This window comes from Fukomys damarensis, unplaced genomic scaffold (genome assembly GCF_012274545.1).
Source record: "Fukomys damarensis isolate Sample0158 unplaced genomic scaffold, DMR_v1.0_HiC HiC_scaffold_26, whole genome shotgun sequence".
NCBI classification, from domain to species: Eukaryota; Metazoa; Chordata; class Mammalia; order Rodentia; family Bathyergidae; genus Fukomys; species Fukomys damarensis.
This window is the reverse complement of record NW_022900938.1, coordinates 29,157,184-29,177,589: the sequence shown is the minus strand read 5'-3', so window position 1 is coordinate 29,177,589 and position 20,406 is coordinate 29,157,184. Positions and strand designations below refer to the sequence as shown.

Below are 20,406 nucleotides of genomic sequence, written 5' to 3'. Positions count from 1 at the left end.
ACACTGTTCTATATGCTATTCTACAAGTCAATTAAAACACAGGATAGGTCTCCTACAATTGCTGAGCACTGTTCCTTCGGCACTATTATCACAATCTGAAGGGTACCAAACAGCAAGGCAGCAACGTATCAAGCATAATATTCATTAGTACAACTTCATTAAATGTGAGGAAATCAATGTGCACAAAATATATAAATATTCATCTTAATGACTTACTGTTATTATTCCCGTAGAACATCCATGTGTGACTTTGACTTACTTGGGCCCCTTTGAGTGAAGAGGACTCATCCGGGCCACATATAAAATATGCAGTATATAACATAGCTTATGCATATAGGGGACAAAACTTCCCTTTTATAAACATTTTAAATTATTAAATTAATTTAGGAAACAACATAAGCCCAAGTTTAATAAATGAATTAGAAAACTTAACATTTCTATTTAATAAAAATAAGCGTCCCTGATCTTTGCGCTGTACCTGCCATGTCACACAAGGCATAGAATGCCTGATACACGTAGCTTTGGGTTGGACTGCGTGTGGCAGGCGCAGGAAGTGGAGGAGTTGGCACAGCCTGAGAACTTCCCTACACAGCCTTCTGTTGCCTCCTGTGCACTCCTTGCTCGACCGCTGTGCAGCTGAGTCATGAAAAATATCTCTGAAAAGTCACATAATAATTTTGACAGTCTGTGATGTTATCAGGCCATATTACTAGCTGGTCGGATGTGGTTGTTTTAAATGAGAATTTGAAACTTCTGCTTGACGTAGATGCTATTACTGCGTATATCTGTGTCACACAGTACAACATTCTCTCTCTCTGCAAGTCATTGTGTTGTTGACACCTGCTCAAATGCCAGTAGCTACTAGAAATTTTGGTATTAAAGAAATCATCCAAAATTACCTAGTAGAGTTGTGTGTTGTAATTATTAGAGTGGACTTTGACTTTTATGTTACTGTCAGGAATTCCTTTTGAAAACAAACTGGCTCCAAATCAGTATATGGAAAACAGTTTCAAGTAATCAAGCACCACAGACATCACAGTATGTTAGTGACCTTTCCTCATAAGGAGCAGTTTACACTGCGACTAAATGAATTTTCATTTGCTGGTATAAAAATACTCCAGCAATTTCATTTCAAAATGTTTTATAGTTTTCTGAGTCATATTAAATTTTTTTTGTATTTCTTTTACATAACTCCACTTATTCCAGTTAAAGGAGCTCTTTAAGACCACATTAAAATGAAAGAGTTTTCAGTTGCTTCACAGAAGAGCTTTGTGTCACTGATCTTTTCTGCTTTTTTGCCATGGTCTCTCCTCACTTTGCTTTCAGAGAAGTATCCAGGTCTAGAGTGAGAACAAACCATGAAAAAGTAGAACTTGGTAGTGAAGGAGCCAGGAAGAATAATGAGAAAAATGTCAATTTAAAAAAAATAGCCTACTGTGTACCAGACAGTGTTCAGGACTCTTTACCTTATTAACTCAATTTACCCTCACACCAGCCCTTTATGATAGTTACTAATATTATCCCCATTTTACAGAGGAGGAAACAGACCTGTGCATGGTGGAGATTTGACCCCAGGCATGCTGGTTACCAGACTTCATTCTGTCTATACCAAAATATTGCCATCCATTGAATTTTCTTAAAACAAGAACGAATGATAATTGATTTTTTTTCACTTAAAACAGTGTTTCTCAAAATTTATTTCCCTCTCAGACTTCTTGCATCAGAATATCATGGCTACTTCTTAAAAATGGAAATTCTTGGGCTAAACCAGACCTACTCAGATGAAACATTGAAGATCGAAAATTCTGGGAATCTTTTTTCCATAACAAGCATCCCACATGGTCCTTACACATAATGATATAGGACCATCCCTTATCTTGGTAATGTCAATTTAGCAAGAACCAAGAATGAAACAAAAATACAAATCATAATTTCTTTGCATAAATACAAAAGAGAATTTCAGTTCATAAGAAACTACCTGGTACTTACCAGTAATCATCATAAACCTCCTATCCTATCAGAGAGGATGGAATAAATCTCTGAAGGCAAAGTTTGAAGCAAAGCCTACTATAAACCCTGTATCTCCCACCTGGACTCCTCTGTTCTTCAGCCTCGCAGCCAGATGCTTTGAGGTCAGACACTACACTGATTCACATGAATGAACAGACAGATGAAGCTGGTGCTGGGGGCTGAAGAGGTGAAGGGTAAACAGCTCTGGGGAGATGACACTTTCCAGAGCACAGTTTCCTGTATTCATATTTAAATTCAAGAGGTTCCTTAGTAATATTGTAAGTCTTGGACTCTAAAAATTAAGCAGATCTAGAGTTCTGTCAACGGTTCTCTATGGAATGGAAGAGACTGTATGGCCTTTATTTGACTGGATTTTTTTCCTTAAAGTTTACCTCCCTTTAATAAGGGAACATATTTTACATTGATTGAGAGGCTCCCTTTGGATTTAAAGAGCTTTATTTCAGAGTGTGGTTTATTTCTTTACTCATTTATTTTACTTCTCTTTTACTTAAAATTAATTTTAGAGTGACCTGTGTGATGTTTACACCCACTAGTGACAATCATTTCAGTTGCATGGAAACTTCGGTTGGGAATATATATGCATTACAGATCTGCAGTTAATAAAGATAAAACATAATAATTGCTCATGTCACAGAAAGCTCCAAACAGATGAATAGCACCACTCATATTGTACTTTTAGGAATAGTGAAATACCATAAAGAATGAGAAACTAGACACATTTATAGCTAAATGGATGCACATTGAGGCTATATTCTTAAGTGTAATAAATAGGACACACAAGTGTAAATACCGAATTGTTTCTCTGATGTGAGAAACTGAAAGTGTAAATAAGGACTAAAAGGTATAATAGATAATGTGAAATAGGAAGAAAAGGAGCAAAGGGGAAGGGGAAGTGGGAGGGGGAGGGGAAAAGAAAGAAGGGAATGGAATTAATATGAGAAAATAAAAACATGGAAACAAAGTCTTTGTAGATAGGGAAGGGGGAGGGGTTGAAGAGAGGGCAGGGGAATGGGGAAAAATAAGAACGAAGATGGATTATGATGAATGTCATTACATTGCATACCTTAAATGTACCAATAAAATTAATTAATAAAAGAGAAAATACTCAGAAAACTGAGAATGCTCTTACTTAGTATTAAAACACTCAAACATGAATTTAAAATGCTTGAATTTGGCTCTTGGTCCTATGATAATCAAGTTCACTGCATGAATTCAGCTTTACTCTTCCGAATGTTGGGAAATGTTACCAGTTTTTAATAAACACAAACATTTTACGTCTAGAACTCACATACTCAATGAAATATTACTGAAGCATACTGGGGAAACTAAATATTTTTAATATATTAAGATAAATGAATTTATGTGTATAATAATCTAATAACTAAACCTGGTGGTAAATCAAGGAACGGCATATTTCAATCTGATGTCCTTTGTCAGATTCACTGAAATGCTAAAAAATTACCTATGCAATAGTAGACGTGCTCCCTCAGCGCACAGCTTCAACATGAGAAAATAGGAAAGGTGACTTTGGCAAACACAGGCACCCCAGGAAGCCGAAAATCGGATGGATTTTCAAACACTCCCCAAAAGTGGAAATTTTAGGGACATTGTTATGAGTTGTTTACATTTTAGAACACATGGTGAACTTTAATTATGTGACACTTATTATAGGATTGCTTTGGGTTTTGCTGCCTTCGCTAATAAAAGTTATTTTGTCTGAAATTTTATCTGTAGGGCACGACTACTGAAACAGAAATAAGAAAGAGACGATCTAGTTCTTACCATGTTTCCATGGATTTGTTGGAAGATCCCACCTCAAGACAAAGAGCAATGAGCATGGCCAGTATTTTGACCAACACTATGGAAGGTATGCCGAGAGTTTTATACCATAGCTACTTGGTGGTACTTTGGTAATGACCCAAAACCACTTCTTTAAATTCCATGAAATTGATAACCAACTTTTTTATCATATGATTGTTAGTTCATTTTACTAAGAGTAAAATCCATGCACAACACATGGTTCCCACTAATATTTGCATTTATTCTCCAGGGAGCTGAGGCAAACTCAAGGTATATTTGGGATACTACCTTCATAGATTAATAAATGCTTGAAGATTGTTGTGTGCATGACATTGAAAAGAGTATAATGATAAATGATCATCATTGTGATGATGCTGATCCATTTGAATTATATTAACTGCTTGAGATACAAGTTTTAAAAAATCCATTCATTTAAAAGGAAATGTAATTTAATGAAATTACATTTTGATATTAACCATATTTAATCAACATGGTCAAAATTCTGCAATCCTACTTTTGCCTTTCTCTGAGCAGAGTATTGTAATATGTCAGCTTTCTCTTTAGTTTCAGATTATACCTGAGTTGTTAATATAATGCTTAGAAGTCTGGATCTCATAATACCACGGTGAAAATTTTGAAGTCAACATAATTGATGGTCAATTCCTAGCTCAGCCACAAGCTAATGTGTTGATTTATACTTTGAATTTTGGTTTATCAGTGAAATATGAATAATGATGGTCAAATATGTTTTTATAAGGACCAAATAAAGCATCATAGCTAAAGCACCTATGTAGTTGGCATGCAGATTACAGTAAATAACTGTTATAATATTATTTATTCTATTGTATTGTTAATTCATATGTTTTTGCTCTTAAGTCAATTCAAACAACAACTGTCAGCTTTATTTGGAAAATTCTTTCATGTAAAATGTGTTCTATTCTCCCTTGCCTCCCTCTTTCCTTCCCTCTCTACTTTCGTATAAAATGTATTTTGCTGTCTCTCCTTCTTTTGACTTTCCCTCAAACCAAACCTTTTCCCACATGACTGAAAGTGCGTGTGTTTGTGTGTGTGTGTGTGTGTGTGTGTGTGTGTGTGTGTGTGTCTGTGTGGATGTGTCAAAAGAAGAAAAGAAGAAAAATGAAACCAAAGGAGAGCCTTTCTTGACATTAAGTACAGTTTCTCTTGAGATTGGGTAGATTCTTGGAATAATTATTTTCCAGTCTGAATGCAAAGATCCCATAAAGTCAACATCAGCACCAAAAGCCTAAAAGTCACAGCCACGCAAACTCACAGTGTAGATAACTGTACACATCACAGACAAGACAGTATTACATGACCCAGTTTTTGTAATGTCCTAGTACAGCATCAGGAATCTCTTCACTGATTTCAATGAAATATTAAACTCTAGTACATTCTTCTCCAACCTTGCCTGCATTAGCTTGCACTCCCTCTTCCCTCCCAGCTGCCAGTAGCTTGCTCCTCCCTATCCCTCCAGGTAAATCTTTTGAAGAGTCTCTGGTCTTCTGCTCCTTGCCATAGCAAAACCACTGAGAGGAAGCTGCCAGTGGTTCTGCTACCGATGTCAGCAGCATTCCTGCTCCCTAAAGCAGGAAGTAGAGAAGGAGACAGGGTAAGTCTAAATCAACAGTCATACTTTACACTTCCAATAGCATTAAGTTTGAACTAACATGAGAAATTACTTACAAACATAAAACCATACAACATTGGGCTTGTCCACTCATTAGAATACGGATTCAAAGGCAATGCATCTATGTCTTTCTCCATGGAAAAATGTCTCATGGGTTGTGTAAAAAACAAGTATAATTTAGGAAGTAACACACAGAGAGTGTTTTGTTTTTAATACCTGCAAAGCTTTTGACTTTGTATTTTTTGTGACAGAGAGTAGCTAAGTTTTATTCTGATTTTCATGAGTTACATAAAATGAAAGGCTGACTTTTCAATTAGAGCTAACACTGTGGCACTGGTCAAGATTGGTTGGTGGCATTATTCAGCATCTACGTGTATTCTAGAGCTGACTTGAGTACTGTTATTTTTTGGTCCTGGTGACTGTGGAAAGGCTTCTTGGTTGATACAATCTGTTTATTTGAAGATCATTTCTTCTAAGATTTAGTTTACTTTTCCATTTTATGATCCAGACTTTTGATCCAGCTAGCAACTTTTGTTTTACTTCTTTAAACTACAGCCACGTCTTCGTTGTCCAGAATAACGAATAGGCTTGTGCTTAGTGAAAGAACAGTAGAGGGCAAAACTGAATTGTTTACTTTTTAAAGTTTCTTTTTCAGTGTAAAACGTTATAGAATTGCTTCCTGGTCGCACTTTCATAAGGGATGGTGGGAGTGGGAGTTAAACACACTGGGGGAATCAAGGTAAGCTGGCAGAAGACACAAATTCAGCTATGATTCTCAGTGTGGGAACCTACACAGGAATAATGAAGAGGTGGCTGTAGTTCTCTGCTGAGTGCTTTGCTTTGTTTCGAAGCGTGAAATTCTTTTTTCCGTGTTTTGGAATGAATAATTGAATGCTTTTATTTTAGAATTTAAATAACTTTGCTTCAGTTTTCCCTGGTGTCGAGATGAACAACATCTGCTAAATTCCCCCATTTCAATTCCTCTCATTTATTTTTTCTGTGCTACTCCCGTTCGTTACTCTGTTCCTGGTAGCTAGCATTTTTAAAAAAGAAGGGAAGTAAAAGCTTATTTTGACAGTCTACAAGCAAAGTGAGATTTCCTAGCTTCTCTGTTATACTTATTGCAAATGATGTTACGTTATCTCTTTTTTTCTCCTCGGTATGAACATGAATCTGTTTGACAGTCTTAAAAGTATCTAGAAAATAATGTTAGAAATATACTATATTTATATTACATTTATGTTTTTCTTTTATTTACAAATCTACTATTCTTTATTGTTTACTAAATTATATATTAAAAGAAATACAAATAATATCCAAAAAGAATTAACGATTTTACTTCTAATGGAATTCTGCTTTAAAAATAAAGGGTAAATTAATTTATTTTAGGGATGTGATGCACTCTATAGCATTAATTTGTGGCACACGTTAAACAGCAGAAGAAAAATTATTACCCGTGACTATGATTCACTTCATATGCTAGTTCCTACCTTACACATCTTAGTTCATAGTAAGTTCTACCAAACATGGAAAGACATTCTAATTGCTGCAATAGTGATACTAAAGTGACTGACCAGGGTGAATTATGCCACAGTTGATAAAGGAAGAAATCTCTCCTCTAATCCAGTGCTAAATCTTTCCTCATATTCAGAAATAGTAGTCCCATGTCTGGCCACAGCATGTAATAAGATATACAGCAAACACATTGGCAGAAAGCAACAAACTATGGATCTTTTCCCATTCATGAGTTCATTAACAGGTCATCTTATCAATGAAATATGGTAGATAAATTTCTACTTCTTAGCTCCTCAAAATTCTTTGCAAGTATTTACTGAACTTCACTATTTGGGATAAGACCTTAGAGATCTGCGTATTTCTGCCTTTTTTCTCCTATTATTTAGTTGAAAATCTTCTTGAAAGCATTGTATTTTTTTCTCAAATTTTTTAATATGGAATTTTATGTCTTAGGTTTAAAGAATAAATTCCAATATATTTAAATAAAAGCATACCATAAAATTTATGAATTCTATGTATATCTACCTAAAATTTCCTTGTATTTTTAAGGAAATAAATAATTTTAATTTGTGAAATGTAATTTATGCCAACATAAAGACACCAATTTCTTATTGTTCTTAATTCTTCATTCTTCTTCCTTTGTGCCCTATAGTTAAATTGAGAAGTACATAGAAAATAAACCTTTTGAGGTTTATATGCTAGTCGGCATAGAATGAAGCTTAATTTTATTGAAATATTTTTTAACCTGAGACTCTGACAAAATTATCTCACTAGAATCTACCAAAATATATATCAAAGAATCTTATATTCAGTGTGATTGGTTAATGTTCTCAAGACATCTCTTCAGAAGTTTTTGTTAACATGTATGCTTCTTGTATCTCTATCTTGAATATGGATGAGCTTTGAGTGTACTTATAATATGAGTCCTAATGCTTGATTTCTGGTAGACTTGAAGCAATTGTCAAACAGTTTGCTACTGCAGACAGAATCTTGGAACCGTGGTTAGCCATGAAAAATTTTGGAAGCTTACTAGTCTTTCTGTGCCCAACGTTTTTATGGCAGCAAACCCATTATGAGCTTTTTCTCTTGCTCCACCATAAAATTAACCCATATCTTTTAATACCTTCGGAGTTTTAAAAAATTACTTCTAATTTAAACCAAAGACTACTTTAAAAAGTATGCAGTTTTCATGAGGATTCTAATTTTTTTTTTCTTCCAGAACTTGAAGAATCCAGACAGAAGTGCCCACCGTGCTGGTATAAATTTGCTAACATGTGTTTGATTTGGGACTGCTGTAAGCCATGGTTAAAGGTGAAACATGTTGTCAACCTGGTCGTGATGGACCCGTTTGTTGACCTGGCCATCACCATCTGCATTGTGTTAAATACGCTCTTCATGGCCATGGAGCACTATCCCATGACAGAGCAGTTTAGCAGTGTGCTGTCTGTCGGGAACCTGGTAAGATCACTGAGGGCGCCCTTCCCACTGAAAGAGTTCACAGCTGGCTGGGTGAGCTCCACATATCACTCTCAAAATATGGACTATTGGCCTTGGCCACTGGACAGCAAAAGCTCGACATCCTTTTGTTAGTAACAAAACAGTATTGTCACTGCTAAGCATAATGCAAAAGAATCAGATTGGATATACAGTTTGATTTAGAATTGCATTTAAACTGCTCACTCATTACAAAGGTAACTATGAAATATAGAGACAATTGGCCTGTGATAAGAAAATCCTGACATATTCCTCAGATATTCAAAGTAAATTGTTTAGGGCATTTCTAAATTTGAAAAACTAGTTATAAAATATGCCAAGTCAAATAATTTTGAAATATTATTTTAAAATACCTGAAAATGGATCTTTTGGGACAAAAATCTTGATATGAAGATTACTCTTTCTGTTTTAATTTCTCTTGTGATCTTAGAAATATATAAATGATAATTTTTATGTTTTTACTTTAAAAAATTATATTAACATTACATGGTAGGGCCGGGGATTTAGCTCAGTGGTGCTGCCACCTGCCTCGCAGAAGGTTCTGAGTTTCATCCCTGGTACCAAAAAACAAAACAAAACAAAACAAAACAAAAAAAACCCCACAACAACAACAACAAAACATTACTTGGTAGAGTGATAGTAATGAAAGTAGAATGATCTTATGCAGATAAATCAAATAAAGTCATGCCTTAATATATTATTACAAATGAAAAATGCACCTTATAGCCTTATAAATGAGCATATAGACAGATTATACACACACACACATATATAATGTAAACTATAGTAATAATATTTTAGCCTTGAATTAACCACTATGAACTTTATTAATTTAGTTTTTATTATATTTCACATAGGTCTTAAACTGCATCAAATGATAAAAATTTACACTGATCAGTTAGTTTGCATCACGGACTGCACTAAAGGGTTTGCATGAAATCTCTCTCTCTCTAGGTTTCCACAAAGCTAGTCCTAGGCTAGCAAATACTATGATTTTTCTTTAATATAAAATTGGGAAAATCATACCCAAGAAAAACTGATAGAGCAATGGAAAGTCTGGAAACTCTACCAAAGACCCTATAAGCTATTTCAGATAACATTGTGATTGCAAATAACAGAAACTTATAGTAGGAAAAGATAGTAGTGTTATTCCAAATTTTCACTTCAACATTACATCTAAAAAATGGGCAAGCAATGCACGAGAGATTTATGGACATGGATCAAATGATTGTAAGCACACAAAAAGATAACTCATTGGCTCAAGTAACTAACTTTTATTTGAAGGTAGCTCCAGGTTCTTATCTAGATAAATTCCAGTTCTCAGTCCATATCATTGGGAAGTAGCTTCTTCCTCCCCCACCACCCCTTCTTCTCAGTATGTTTCCTAAGGTCTAGTTGAGTATTCTCTTATTTTTGCCAAGGTTTTACTAACTTTTTCTACCAGTATAGCTCTTGAGACAGAAAGATTGTGCTTCCTAACTGGTAGCTTTAACTCAGATCCAAGAATTGAATAAAAGTGTCTTGATTATTAGAGTCACATGATTATTTTGACTTTGTTAAGTTCTAGGACTAGACTGTTGTATTTGTCTAGATCAGAATAGTGTGAGAGTAAGTTCGTGTGATTTTGGAGGCAAACATTAAAATGTCATTATCTGAAGAGAGGAGTGGCTGCTAGAAAGACATGAACAGTAGATAGACAATTCAAGTCGGGACTTGTCTTATGAGTTAAGAAAGGTAGGATTTGTAGGGGAGGTGCATCATGGAATGGTAGAACATATATACATAGGACATTCTCTTCTCAAATGTATATGAAATATTTCCCAGGATAAAGTATAATTATTCAAAAATCCTTGCAAAAACTGAAAAAAGTTAAAACTCTGCAAAGTATTTTTGACAAAAATAAAATTAAATCAGAAATCGGTAAAAGAAATAATAAAGGTAAAAAAAATTTACAGCTATGTAGAAATTAAACAGTTTACATGAACAGTGGGTTAAAGAAGTCATGAGAGAAATAAAAAAGATTTTTAAGATTAAGGAAGATGAAAACGCTCTAAACTCAAAATAATGGGGACAGCTAAATAGTTTTTAGGTAGGAAGGATAAGGTTAGGTTGGTGACTATAAGAAACTGTCTTTTTTATCATGGGCATTTCCATTATAAATGAAGAGCAAACGAACCTCAAAGTTAGCAGAACAATGAAAATACCAAAGAATAGAAGAACAGAGAAAATCACTAAAGTCAAAAGTTGGTCCTTTGAAATAATCAACAGAGTTTACAAATCTTCACCTAGGTTAACCAAGATAAAAGAAGTTAAGATTACTAAAGTCAAGAATGAAGAGATCATTATAAAAAGAAATACTATTATTACTCTATACCAACAAATTAGATAACTGAGATGGGAGAGAAAATGTCCTAGAAGGTAACAAACTACTGATAGTGACTTGAGAAAACATAGAAATTTGAATTCCTTATATATTCCAGATATTAACCTCAGTCAGAGTATACTATACAAATACTTTCTCATTTACTAGGTTGTCTCCTTGCTTGTTTTTTGTTGTTATTGATGAACAGAAGTTTTTAGTTGATGTAATTTGTCTATTTCCTATGCTTTTGAAATCTTAACAGAAAACCCTTGCTCATCCCCCCCCCCCTTTTTTTTTTTTTTTTTTTTTTTTTTTTGGTATCAGGGATTGAACTTGGATCCTTGCACTTGCAAGGCAGGCCACTGAACCGCTGAGCTAAATCCCCGGCCCGCCTCATTAGTTTTTACTATGCTTAATTTTAACAGTTTCTTAAACAGAAAGGCTTATAAAATCAAATTATGGTTCTCATTCAAATAACCGCCAAAATGCTTGTTTGATTATGTTTTGTGTAAGCAGAGGGTGGGTGTGTTTGTCCTGCCCACACACTGAAATCAGTCAGTGTGCAACTTTTCCATAGAAGGAGATAATCTTACTTGTGTTGGTTGCCATCCTGCCTTCTTGAATTTCTTTATAGAAGTACTTCATGAGTATTTACTTGTTTGAATTCAAAAAATTTTTTTTTTTTTTTGGTACCGGGGATTGAACTTGGGTCCTTGCTCTTGCAAGGCAGGCCACCGAACCATTGAGCTAAATCCCTGTCCCCTACATTCCATTTTCTGAAGCATTTTCTTTATGGTTTCTTCTGGTAGTTTTATAATTTCTATGTAGTTTGCTATTATGTCTTTAATTCACTTGGTGTTGGTTTTGTATATGATGAGAGATATAGATCAAGTTTCATTCTTCTGCATATGAGAATCCAAAATTCCCAGCACTATAATTTGAAGAGACTATCTTTTAGCCAACATTTCTCAAAAGAAGATAGATAAATGGCCAACAAGTGAATGAAAAAATAAAGGTGGAGCATCACTAATAATTAGAGAAATTCAAATTAAAACCACAATTAGATATCACATCACACCAGTTAGGATGGGTATTACCAAAAGATGGGAGATACCAAGTCCTGTCAAGAATGCAGATAAAAAGTAATACTAATACACTACTGGGACTGTAAATTAGTATAGCTATTATGGAAAACAGTACAGTGATTTGAGGAAACAATTAAAAGAACCATCATATGATGAGCACAGCCCACCTGGGTATATATCCAAAGGAAGTGAAAATAGTCTGTGAAGGAGGCAATGTTAGTACCATGTTTATCACAGCACTATTAACAACAGTCAATAGTGAAACAAGCTAAATGTCCCTCGACCATTGAAGGGATAAAGAAAATGTGGCACATATACTATGTTATGTAATTGTATATACACAATGGAACACTACTCGGTCATTAAAAGAAGGCATTACTGTCATTTGCAGCAACATGGATGGAACTGGAGGTTACTATATTAATTGAAATAAGGCACAAAAAGACAAATACTGCACTATATCAATTGTGTGTAGAATCTGCAAGGGTTGATCTCATTAAAGTTGAGAGTTGAATGGCAGTTCCAAGAATCTGGGGAGAAAGAAGAGGCAAGAAGGATGAGAAATGTTTGGTCAATGGATACTGAGTTAGGGTTAGAGAAGAGAAGGAAGTTCTGATGTTCTTTTGTACAGTATGGTAACTCCAGAAAACTATGTATTTCAAAAAAGCTAGAAGAAAAGGCAATATTTATCAGTTAATTTCATGATTCTAGAATTACCTGGCCAGAATTAATCTTGTATCAAAAACAGGAAATATTATTAAAAAGAAAGAAAACTATAGACTAACCATATCTCACTTCAGCAGAGGTACAAATGTCTTCAGCAAAATAATAGCAAATAAATCACACAGCAAATTAGGATTTTGGACTACATATCCCAAGTAAGTAAAATTTACCTTGATATTTAAGGTTGCAACAACTTACTAAATTAGTTAATAAAATGTATTAATTTTAAAACAATCACATTTGAAAAATTCAACATGTTTCATGATAAAACAAATTTAAAATAGAAGATAGTTTCCCCAACTTTACAAAAATCACCCTCAGATCTCACACCCATATCATCATAATTAATAATAAAAATGAAAAACGCTTTCACTCTGAGATCAGAAATAATGCAAGGATATCTGCTTTTGCCATTTCTGTTCAACATGTACTGAAAGTTTTAATGAGAGTAATGAGGCAAGAAAAAGAAATAAATGCCATCCAAATGGAGAGAAAGATGTAAAATTCTTCACAGATGACACTATTTTATATTTAGAATATCCTGCAAAATAAACACAGACACACACAATTCACACTCACTAATAAGTGAGTTCAACAAGGTCGCACAATGCAAGGACATTAAATAAAAACCAGTTGCAGATCTATATACTAGAAACAATCTTAAAATGAAATTGAGAAACTTTTTTTTTGGTACCGGGGATGGAACTCAGGGCCTTGTGCCTGTGAGGTAGATGCAGTACCACTGAGTTAAATCCCTGGCCCTGAAACTTTTATTTTAACAGCATTAACAAGAAGAAAATAGGAACATAATGAATAAAGTGCAAGGCTTGTAAACTGAAAATTATAAACCCTTCCTGAAAGAAATTAAAGAAGCAATAAATATGTGGAAAGACATTGAATGTTTATGGATTAGAAGGTAATATCATTAAGATGACCACTCTCACTAAATTAATCTACAAATTTAATGCAACCTGTCAATATCTCAGCTACCTATGTTGCAAAGATTGGCAAATTGATTACAAATTTCATATGGAAATGCAAGAGCTAAAACATTCTTCACTTGATCTTAGCCAAAAGGCCAAGAAGCAATAAGAGCCAAAACATTCTTAACAAAGAGCTACATTTAAAACTTTAAACTTTAGAATTTCTAAACTTACTACAAAGTTAAAGTAAGCCAGGTTGGTACTTGCATAAGGATGAATCTACAGCTCAAGGAAATAGAACTGAAAGTTCATTAGTAAACCTTTACATTTATATTGTTGATTTTTAACAAGGGTGACCAGACAATTGAAGAAAGTCATCATTTAAACAAATGGCAGTGAGATTAGTGAATATTCACATCAAAAGAATGGAATTGAACTCTTATCTAACAACATATACATAAATGAACCCAAAATGCCTCATAAACCTAATGTAAAAGCCAAAACTGTAAATAATGAGAAGGAAATTTAGGAGTAAATCCATGCAATCTAGGATTAAACAATACTTTGTATTTTTTACATAAAAAACATAAGGAACCAAATAAAGTCAATTGTTCTTCATCAAAATACAAAATTCTTGTGCTACAAATAATATCATCAACAAAGTAAAAAGGCAACTCAGAATGGAAGAAGACATTTGCACATAACATATCTGGCATTTGTTTGTACACATATTTTGCATATATATTTATATACAGGATTATTACAATTCAATACCAAAAAATAAAAACATCAATTTAAAAATGATAGGAGGATTTAAATAACCATTTGAATAAAGAAGATACATAAATGCCCAATAAATACATGAAAAATCCAATATCATTCATCTATGGACAAAGGCCAGTTAATTCCACAATGAGACAATACTTCATACCTATTAGAATTGCTACTGTCAGAAGGACAAGTTTATTACAGTTTTTGGTAAGGATGTGTGGAGAAAGTGAGATGGAAACACTTTGTGTGAATGTAAAATGATGCAGCCACTTTTGCAAGCAATTCAGCTATTCCCTAAAAAGTTAAGGACACCATCAGTTACCATGCGATCCGGAAGTTCCACTGCTGTGTATACATTCAAAAACGTTAAAAATATATTTCCACATGAATAACCTACCATTAGCAGTAATAAAAAGTAGAAGTAACTCAAGTTTCTATAATAACAGAGAGTTAAAATAAGTATCTACCATATGATGAATGGATAAATAAAATGTGGTATATCCACATAATGGAATATTATTCAGCCGTAAGAAGAGATGAAGCACTGCTACAGCAATGGATGAGCCTTGTATAGAGTACATTAAGTGAACAAAGCTATTCACAGAAAGCCACATTCCATCACTCCATTGATACAAAATGCCCAGAATAGGCAAATTCATGGAGACGTGCAGAACATTGATGGTAGGGGTTGGGGTAAAAAGGAAGTGACTGCCAGAGGTATGTTTCTTTTTGAAATTATTATTTGCCATCTATTTTCTTAAGAGTTCTTGCAAATAATTATTAGCAAAAAATTAATAATAAAATCCAGCAGTATTAAGCTAAAGATAAAGATCTTAAAAAATGAGGTTTATCTCAGAAGAGGAATAGTCGTTGAACATTTAAAAAAGATTGATTAATGACTATATTAAGAGAATAAAAGAAAGAAAAGCATAAGATCATCTCAATAAATGTAGAAAATGCATTTGAAAAAACTCTACAAACATAATAAAAACTTAATAAACTAGAAAAGGAAGATAATTTCCTTAGTAAACTGGAAACAGAAAGTAAATTGATACAGGACATAATAGAAAATTCTAGTTAATGTTAGCTATAATATAAGTGTTCTAAGAAAACTTGAATGATTCCTGTCTATTTTTGCCATTTGTAGATAACATAGAGCTGGAAGCTTTATCAAGTGTGATAAAGTGTAATAGGAGAAAATGAATAAAAATTGAAATGTTTTTATTTAAACAAATGATCATATATATAAAAAATCCTATAAATCTTCAAAAACAATTAGAGCCAAACAATGAATCTCAATATTTTATTTATATATCAAAAACCCCACAATTATTTAATAATAATTTAGCGAATCATTGCAAAACATCTGCATTGCAAACTACAAAATATAGTTGAGAGTAACTTAAAATGATTTAAAGAAGTGGAATAAATATACATTCATGGAATAAAAGATAAAACATTATTGAATTCAATACCATTGATTCAACATTACTAAGCTATATCACCTCTATCCAAATTTATCTATCAGTTTAACCTAACCCCAATCAAAATCTCAGCAGACTTTCTCTGCAGAAATTGATGAACTGACTTTAAAATTTGTATAGACATGCCTGGTACTTAAATTAATCAAAATAATTCTGATATAACAATTGCAAAAAGTTAACATATCTGATTTAAAGCTTATAATAAAGCAATATTAATAAAGATTCTGTGGCATTGGCTTAAATGTATCAATAAAACATAGTGCAGAGTTTGTAATTATACCCAAATTATATGCCTATGAAGTTTTTAAAAAACACTGAGAAAATTAAATAAGAAAAAAGTATGAAGAAATTTATGGAACACTTAGATAAATGCATTGGGACAAATGAACCTCACCTCTAGTCTCATGCTATATTCAAAACCCAGTGTGAGTGGTAACTGAAGTGTACAAACTAAAACAATAACACTTTAAAATAAAACAATAGAAACCATCTTTGAAAATTTTGGATAGGCAGATATTTTTGGAAAGTAAACAAAAGTATTATTCATTATTTAAATGTACATTTGATTATGAAACATTCAAACAATCGAGTTCTACACCAAATAAAAGGAGAATAAAGTAATACAACATGGATACTTTTCAATTTGAGCTATTGGAGATATTTGGAAAAAATCTCTAAGTCTCTCAGACTTCTGATTTGGCCACCTATGTAGAGAGATTCCATTTACAGAGTTTGAAATATCAGAGGAGAACTAGAGTCATACAAAATCATAAGTTGAATTGTGGATCCACTGAATCAGATATATGTGTGAGATAGTCATATAAGTAGAGTAAACAGAGGTAGTGAATGGGCAAGTGACTAGGTAGCCTAGAATTTGGGACACATGCTTGAACAGAAAATAGATCTAAAGATATAAAATGTAAGATAAAAAATGGAAACAGAGCGACAGGAGTGAGAGTGTCTTACAGAGATCTCTGAAGAATTGCAAGTTTGAATAAATTGTTAGGGGAAAAAAGTAACTGAAAAGCATCTAGGGGAGCATGGCTTATAGAAACTGAAGACAAAATGTTTCAAATAATGAGAAATGGAAAACAACTCCATAAACTTCAACAATGACGAGTAACTATCAACCTTTAAATTAGATGAAGTTAGGGTAATGTTAGTGATGTTGACGATCTTGATTAAAGTAGCTTGTGTTGATTGGTGATATGAGGAGGAAAATGCAATCATTTCAATTTAACGAAGTTTATTGAAGCAAGAAAAAGTGGTCTTAGAACTGGAAAGCATTCCAGGTGAAATATTGTTCAGAAGACACTGTTCTACCATATATGCAAATTTTATCTATAGCCAAAGAAAAGAATCTGACATTCAGAAACAACATGCTTGGATACATTTGGCATTTGTCCTATGTCATTGTGATTCAGAGGTTTTCAACCTGTGATTGGCTGGCAGTTCAGCAATTTTGATTGTCTGAGACTCAGTAATTTTAGTATATAACTTAAGAGTGTATTCTTAGGTTACAGTGTGTTTACAAACCAAGGTAAATTACAATTTAGTATGTGTATAGGCCATTTTGGGCCAGACCTACCCTTAATACAAAGGCTGTGTAGGTCAAATTTATTTTTGTTTAAAAATAGTGTACTATGAGAAGTACACCCTTTTTCATATAAATCTAACTATAAGGAGGTGATAGTGGCAGCTAGAAGAGATAACAGTGAAAGAAGAGTTCATTAGATAATAATGGTGTATATTTAAGGTGAAAAAAAATCAAAGCATGGGTATGGATATAAGTAGCTTGGTAGGTAAAGGGAAACAAATGGTTTAGCTTGGCTACTTCTATTACCTATGAGAAGCAAGATCAATAAGAGTAGAGAATAAGAAAAATGATTAAATATATGTGAAGAAGAAAGAAGTTTTGAAATAATTGCAGAAAATGGAAGTGAATAAAAGAAAATAGTGTTTTCATTTTCCAACAAAGTTCTTTTAACATCCTTACTATCTGCAGGTGTAGCAGTGACCATGTTTACTACAGATTACCTTGGGGTCTCCTTAGCACCAGATTTCTATGCAGAACCATGAAAGAGCTCAGTCCACTGTATTTAGTGAATTTTTGGAGGACTAGAGAAGACAGTAGCAGAGTCCAGAAGTTGTACATTTAATTTGAAAAGAAAAGTAATTAATTGTATTGTCTGCATCTGTGTATAGTTTATCACTTGATAAGCCTTAAGTAGAATGGGCAATTAAATATTGACTTGGTTACAAAGCAGTTGAGAATACTAATTCGTGGAACCCAAATCATGTTTTAAAAATCAGAATTTAATTTTGATTTGCTGTGAGCAAATGAAATTGCTCAATTATGTGTGTTCCCAGAGTACTCACTCATTTAAACAACTATATTTTACATTTAGGTCTTTACTGGGATCTTCACTGCGGAAATGTTTCTCAAGATTATTGCTATGGATCCATATTATTACTTTCAAGAAGGCTGGAATATTTTTGATGGTTTTATTGTGAGCCTTAGTTTAATGGAGCTTGGTTTGGCAAACGTGGAAGGATTATCTGTTCTACGATCATTTCGACTGGTAAATTAAGAATGTCCATAATATTTATTTTTATAATTTATTTACTCATCATTCTCAACATAGTAATAGTATCAGGATTTTTCTTAATTATAATATTATTTGAATATGTCTCTAAACACACTGAGTTGCTCCACCAGTGGACTGTAGTTCCTCCTTCATAGTAATGTTGATGACTAAAGTTTATTCAAATGAACTGTCAACAGTTCTCTCCTTTGTAATCAATGGCAGATCTAATGAGGAGGGAGAAAAGGAGAAACGTGGAGAAATTCAAATCACAGTTGAATATGTAGTCAACTCAGTTACCTGAGGTTTTGTAGCCATTCATTTTACAGGTAGGATCCTGTAAAATCTGAAGCATCTTATAATTAACATGACAATTCAAAAACTTTGGAATGTTATGCTTTTATTTACAAAATGGGCACTTTCAGAGTGAAAAATACCTTGGTAGTATCAGATATCTGCTACGTTTGCTGGATAGTAGTTTGATATATAAATAGTCCATCACTGTACAATGGAGATGGTTACACTGTAGAGTTCAACTGAATAAAATTACGATGTCTTAGAAATGCCAGTTATTTACAAGCTTTCTTGCTTTTTTTTTTTTCCAGCTTCGAGTTTTCAAGTTGGCAAAATCCTGGCCGACCCTGAACATGCTGATAAAGATCATCGGCAATTCCGTGGGGGCTCTGGGCAACCTCACCTTGGTGTTGGCCATCATCGTCTTCATCTTTGCCGTTGTCGGCATGCAGCTCTTTGGGAAGAGCTACAAAGAATGTGTCTGCAAGATTTCCAATGAGGACTGTACACTTCCACGCTGGCACATGCACGACTTCTTCCACTCCTTCCTGATCGTGTTCCGCGTGCTGTGTGGAGAGTGGATAGAGACCATGTGGGACTGCATGGAGGTCGCTGGCCAAACCATGTGCCTTACTGTCTTCATGATGGTCATGGTCATTGGGAATCTTGTGGTATGTAATACATTTTTTTTCACTTTCAGTAAAAGATAATGTTATAAAAGTAGCTTCAACTGAAGAACATTTTGTATGCTTTTTTGGAAACTTCTTTTTGGATCTAGGTCATTTCTAACTCTGTTTTTTATGATTGCGAGTGCCAGACATGATTTAGACTACTTTAATCCATACAAACTGTAAAGTCCTCTTGCACTGAGGTATTGTGCTTTGTTATTACTTCTCTTTTCCATGAAGTGAAACATCTCTGGCTTTTGTCTTTCAGTTCTTGTACTAAAGTATGGAAGTATCACTAAAAATAGTTATTTACTTTGTATATCATAACTATTCTTTGAAAATGTTTTACGTATGGTTTCTTACAAAATGAAGTTTAAAAAATTACTAATCATCTCAGTTCATTAAAATATATCAGTTATTTGGTACCTAGAAAGTGTAACGTAAACCAGTGACATTAATTATCATTTCTCTATAAAATGAGCTTTGCCCAGCAGCAACATACTGAGTCTTGAAAACATGGGAGCAATATTGGGAAGATGATATGAGAAAGTGTCATGATATTTACTCAAACATAAATAAATGATAGAAAGAAACTAATACATGTCCAAAATGTGAAAACAAAGTGTTATCTGCCAGGTTCACAAAATGGAAACATAGCTTTATAGTAGCAAAATTGATCGTGGAAGTTTTTGTCAGAGTTTAGACCTGAAATATATTTAATTGTATTGTAAGATGTAGCTTGCTATAGAGAAAGCTGGCCATTCTAAACCAGAGCACATGACACTAAGTACTTAGGGAGCAGAGAACAATAGACTTTGTGAAAAGAAGCAGCCCTTATACTTTAAATAAAAGAACTAGACTACATTTTTAAGTCAGCACTCAATCTAGTGGAATAGAAAGCATACAAGTATAACCAATGTTTTAAGTCTACATATAACCTCAAACTTTATTTTCTTTCACATAAAAATAACCTCCAGTTCCCCAAAGGAAAGTAAATGGAGATAAAAAGACAAGAGATTATCT

General features: G+C 33.6%; 1 protein-coding gene across 4 annotated transcripts in view; it reads left to right on the top strand.

Annotated features, from left to right (window-relative positions):
- Scn2a (sodium voltage-gated channel alpha subunit 2) overlaps window positions 1–20,406 on the top strand; it is a 114,526-nt gene that overhangs the window by 51,890 nt on the left and 42,230 nt on the right. For 3 of the 4 annotated variants that reach the window (XM_010606879.1, XM_010606878.1, XM_010606880.1), the window contains exons 13-16: window positions 3,766–3,898; window positions 8,214–8,452; window positions 18,245–18,418; window positions 19,027–19,386. In XM_010606879.1, the coding sequence (XP_010605181.1) occupies window positions 3,766–3,898; window positions 8,214–8,452; window positions 18,245–18,418; window positions 19,027–19,386 (906 nt within the window). Of the gene's footprint in view, window positions 1–3,765; window positions 3,899–5,054; window positions 5,462–8,213; window positions 8,453–18,244; window positions 18,419–19,026; window positions 19,387–20,406 lie in introns of those variants that run through there. The other variant, XM_033756296.1, reaches the window with a different exon arrangement.